Source organism: Toxotes jaculatrix, chromosome 5 (genome assembly GCF_017976425.1).
Source record: "Toxotes jaculatrix isolate fToxJac2 chromosome 5, fToxJac2.pri, whole genome shotgun sequence".
NCBI lineage: Eukaryota > Metazoa > Chordata > Actinopteri > Toxotidae > Toxotes > Toxotes jaculatrix.
The window spans coordinates 19,081,893-19,086,841 of record NC_054398.1 but is presented as its reverse complement, the minus strand read 5'-3'; the positions used below and the strand labels follow the sequence as shown (position 1 = coordinate 19,086,841).

Below are 4,949 nucleotides of genomic sequence, written 5' to 3'. Positions count from 1 at the left end.
ATGTATACAGCAAATGCTAACACATCAAAACTACGTCAGCTTGAATGTGTTGTTCGATAGAGGCTCAAAAGTACTCTAAGCCACAAGTAAGCTGCTACAAAGCAAAAACAAACCAAGCCACTAGGGCTGTGTGGTCAAAGAATTTAATTTGTTCCAAAGGGCTCCTGTTAAATGATGTGCCTCTGCTTTGGATGCAACTGTATGATCAAGGATGGTGATAAGACAAGTAGAAGCTGATTGAGGTGAGACAGTTACAGGTTAGTCATGCCATACACACAGGGAGACAATGTAATCTGCAGGAGATGGCAGGAAAAAGTTCCAGTACTATTAAAGTGTCTGCTCTCAGCATTTCTCATTTACCTCAAAAGGCTTTGTTATCATTTGATAACTGGCAGCATCACATCTAACAAGATTTCTCTGATGTGCGTTAATTACAACTTTCTAGAGATACACATACAGACGTCTTCTTTTCATTTTCCTCTTCATAAACTGTTTTTCTCTCTTCCTCCTTCATGCAGGATAATGCATATCCTTTCCTACCTGGAACAAGAAGCCACCATGAGCAACGTCACAGTCACCGACAACACTGAACCTATCAGCCGTACCATGAGTCCGGCAACCCCCAGCCCATATCCCTATCCTGTTAGTTTTCAGGTCTCCCTGACTGGCTTCCTTATGCTGGAAATACTGCTGGGCCTGAGTTCAAACCTCACTGTGCTTGCCCTCTACTGTATGAAGTCGAACCTCATTAGTTCTGTCAGTAACATCGTCACTATGAACCTCCATGTGCTGGACGTGCTGGTTTGTGTGTGCTGCATCCCCCTCACCATTGTGGTGGTGCTGCTCTCCCTGGAGGGAGACACTGCCCTCGTCTGCTGCTTCCATGAAGCCTGCGTCTCCTTCGCTAGTGTTGCCACTGCTGCTAATGTGCTTGCCATCACCCTCGATCGCTACGACATTTCAGTCAAACCAGCCAACCGGGTGCTGACCATGGGCCGCGCCCTGGCCCTGCTGGCTGCCATTTGGGTACTATCCTTTGTTAGTTTTCTTGTGCCCTTTATTGAAGTGGGGTTCTTTGCCCAGGGCCACGCTGAGCTGAACCAGACAGTGGTAGAGAATGTGGTCCACACTAACCAGTACTACACAGAACTTGGCCTCTACTACCATTTGCTTGCTCAGATTCCTATTTTCTTCTTTACCGCCGTTGTCATGCTCATCACCTACTCAAAGATCCTGCAAGCACTCAATATTCGCATTGGCACACGTTTCCACGCTTCACAGAAGAAAAAGGCTCGCAGGAAAAAGCGTCCATCTATGACGGCCATGACAACGCAGCAAGAGGCCACAGATGGTTCCCAGAGCAGTGGGAGCCGCAACCCCACACTGGGCATGCGTACGTCTGTCTCTGTAATCATTGCCTTGCGCAGGGCCGTTAAACGCCACAGAGAAAGGCGGGAGCGCCAAAAAAGGGTTTTCAGGATGTCCCTCCTGATTGTGTCTACCTTCCTTCTGTGCTGGACACCCATCACAGTACTCAACACAGTCATCCTGAGTGTGGGCCCCAGTGACCTAATGGTCAAACTGAGACTAGGCTTCCTGGTCATGGCTTACGGGACTACTATCTTTCACCCTCTACTCTATGCCTTCACTAGGCAGAAGTTCCAGAAAGTCTTGAAAAGCAAGATGAAGAAGCGAGTGGTGTCCATTATTGAGGCAGATCCTACACCTAATAACGCCATCATCCACAACTCCTGGATCGATCCAAAGAGGAACAAAAAGGTCACATTTGAGGACAAAGACGCCAGACAGAAATGTTTGTCCTCTGAGGACGTGGAATGAAGGAACTCATTATCTTTAGAGCATAAAGTCAATAAAAGCAGCTAAAACCGATATCAGGTCATGATGAAAAAGGGAAAATATTAATCCAAAGCAGTAATGTAAATAATATGTGTAATAGAATGTACAAAAACAAGAAGTGGATAATTTATTACTATTTATTGAGAACAAAAGTAGGTTTCATAGATATACCATATACTGTACTGTAGATATTGCATGGCTTTTTGTAACAGTAGCAACATACAGTACATTGTGTACATACATAGTACATGTACAGCATAGGGTAAACAAGGTATATGAATAGCGAGAGAAGTAGGAATTGTTATGTATATGTACATTTATAATAAATTTCGTGTTCACTCACCTAACGCAGCCACAGGCTTCCTATTCTCCCCCAAGTGAAGTGTTTGTGATTCTGTAACAGCTGTGAGATTACTCCCATTCATCACCACTATGTCACTTGCTCCAACACCAGAACCTGCAGTCCTCAGTGACCACTGACCTTATTGCCTTCGAGCCCTTGGAGGGAAGGCCCTCAAACTGGAATGAGAGCGGCCATAGGTACGAAGATACAACAAAGACAGGCAGGTCAAACGTGGAGGGACAGCAATGGAAAGAAAGGAGTGGAGTAGTGTATATGTTCCTATAGCAGAAAAGCTAGAGGGGTACTGTTCACAATCAATACTTTTAGAGTTAAAGAGGAACACTCGCATTCCTGAAACACGACAGAACACCATGGTTCTCATCATCTTGCTTGACATAAACCAGATGTAATCAAAAACCTAGTCTGTTTCATTTTAACAGCCACCTCTGTAAGCCAAGTGGAAAATCTACAGTTGCCTTATTTTGGTATGATGAATTGAGCCTGATTTTATGGTGGGACAGGGTCCGTGACAGAGAGAGCACACGTTGAACACAACGAAAAAAAATAACAAAAATATTGTTTTAATTCTGAAAGAATCCTCAGATGATATGTTTTCATGTAGAAATTATTTAATCAAACTAAAGGAAAATGTTGAAAATGGTTGTACTATCAAACTATTTGCTTTTAATAACACTAGCCAAAAAGGCACATCCATAACTGCAATAAAGGCCTACTGCAAAAGTCTTAAAGCTTAATAAAAGATTCTGTTTACAATACACAATAACAGATAGTGAAGAGTGTGCATGTCTACCAATAGTGTGTGTCTTCCTTTGTTTGTCAAGGAATGAGACAGTGAAATTATATTTCCCAAGTGGCGGCTGCTGCTGGTAGATTATATTGCAGCCAGCCATATATATTTGGCTCAACTTGTCAATGAGTTTGCCCTAAATAAGGAAGAATAATTTATTCGTACAGCTGCAGAAGAATTTCAGTAGTAAGAATCTACAAGGAAAAAAAAAAACTGTCAGCTTATTACATTCAGTCTGCACTCTAATACCCAATCTAGATGCAGAGTTACAATATTCATTAGCATATAAAGCTATGCTCAGCTAGCCCAGCAGCTCACTTCATTACAATCCCCAGGTCAAGGATTACATTCTGTCTAAGATATGGATATGTACAGTGTATTCACATGAATGCCTTAAGGTGCACACAAATGCATATGCACACTGTACTCCACAGTATATTGCAGTAATGAGCTTATTACGCCTTTGCTGTCTCAGGTACAGGTAGAAAACTGAAGAGCCCTTTAGATCCTGAGAGCACAGGGCTGTTGGCTACCAGAGCGATTACACAACCTGCATCGGACACTTCTCTGGCTGTCAGTGTGTGGTTTGTAGCACAACAGTGAGCGCTGATATGGGAATATTGATGCAGGCGAGCTTCTTTATGACCCTGCTGTAAACAGGCAGTGTGGATGTCATGGTGCCTTGAGGGCATGTCTGTGATTGAGAGTGGAGATGGGATCACAGCCAGCAACAGATTAGCCAACAGGGGAGGGAAAATGACCTATGAGATGAAACAATGAGCCAGAGGATAAATTCAAAACACTACTGTGCACGAGTCCAGATTTTCAGAAGGCAAACTTCAAAGGTGCGGTATCAATATATAAGTGTATAGACATACTGTATTTCTGTTATCATTATAACTATGATACACTACTACCAGCTCTGTTCTATTGCTGGTGAGTACATTAATTAGGCCTCGGCTCAAACATCAGGTACTATTCTGAACTTCACCAGTGCCACTGAAAAAAAATCATTTGTATTGATTACCTTCTAAAATTACCTCTCAAAGGCCAATACTATTTACACCAGCTAGGCTTTGAGGTCACAATTTGTTTTCCATCCTTAGGTGTAGCCTCACTGACCAAACCAAAAAAGACATTCAAGGACAAAATTCCATTATTCAGTCTGATGCTTCTTGTCTGTCATTTACTCTTTTATTTTGGGACTGCTGATGTATCTGCTGCCTTGATGTCATTTTCAGAGTACAGTGTAGGGGCAGCTGGCTTCAAGTTTATCATGTTAATTGATTGATTGGTCCTACTTATAAAAGGTACCAAATGGCTCTGTAGCTTCTCCAACTGGGGGAAAAGCCATTCACAAGATTAACAACAGAGCTCTAAAACAGTCAAAAAAAAAAGTTAAATGTGAGCAGAAATTCAGGCGCCTGGAGTCAGGCCGCAACTCATTTGAAACAAAATATTAACCAGAGCTTTGGGGCACATTGTAAAATGTTGTGGCGGACATTAGACAGTGACCTGTGACCCCTATTTTGGCTCAAACTCATTATTATGATGAAATATAAATAAATTTTAAAATGCATTAAGCAATTTTTAACCAACCAAGGCAAGGAAAAAAAACTGCGCCTACCCTTACTTATCAATTGTGTACCAGGGACTTAATGCTTAAATGTTAGAAAATACATATAAAAAAATATAGATTAATGAAAGCTTAAAATCACTGTGACATACATAACATGCTCACTAGCATGTGACTTGTACTTTACACAAAAGCTGTACAATTCCCACTCGTGCTTCCTTTATTTTTAGATCCTATGTTGACTGTATGTAATTTTGGGACCTCATGGTACCACATCCTTTCTTGTTTAGATTTTCAAACAGTTGATATAGATACAACCCCCAAGCCCAGAATTGCTGGTTAGCATGCTGGATATGTTAATGGGT

At 41.9% G+C, this 4,949-nt stretch overlaps 1 protein-coding gene across 1 annotated transcript; it reads left to right on the top strand.

Moving 5' to 3' along the window:
• Positions 1–522: 522 nt before the first annotated feature.
• LOC121182309 (G-protein coupled receptor 22-like) lies at positions 523–1,929 on the top strand. Its single transcript, XM_041038744.1, has one exon. It carries the CDS (start codon positions 523–525, stop codon positions 1,837–1,839), a length of 1,317 nt encoding a protein of 438 aa, XP_040894678.1. The 3' UTR covers positions 1,840–1,929.
• Positions 1,930–4,949: the final 3,020 nt, after the last annotated feature.

Bases quoted from the DNA above. Each gene is read 5' to 3' on its own strand.
- LOC121182309 (XM_041038744.1), top strand. From the start codon at position 523: ATGCATATCCTTTCCTACCTGGAACAAGAAGCCACCATGAGCAACGTC.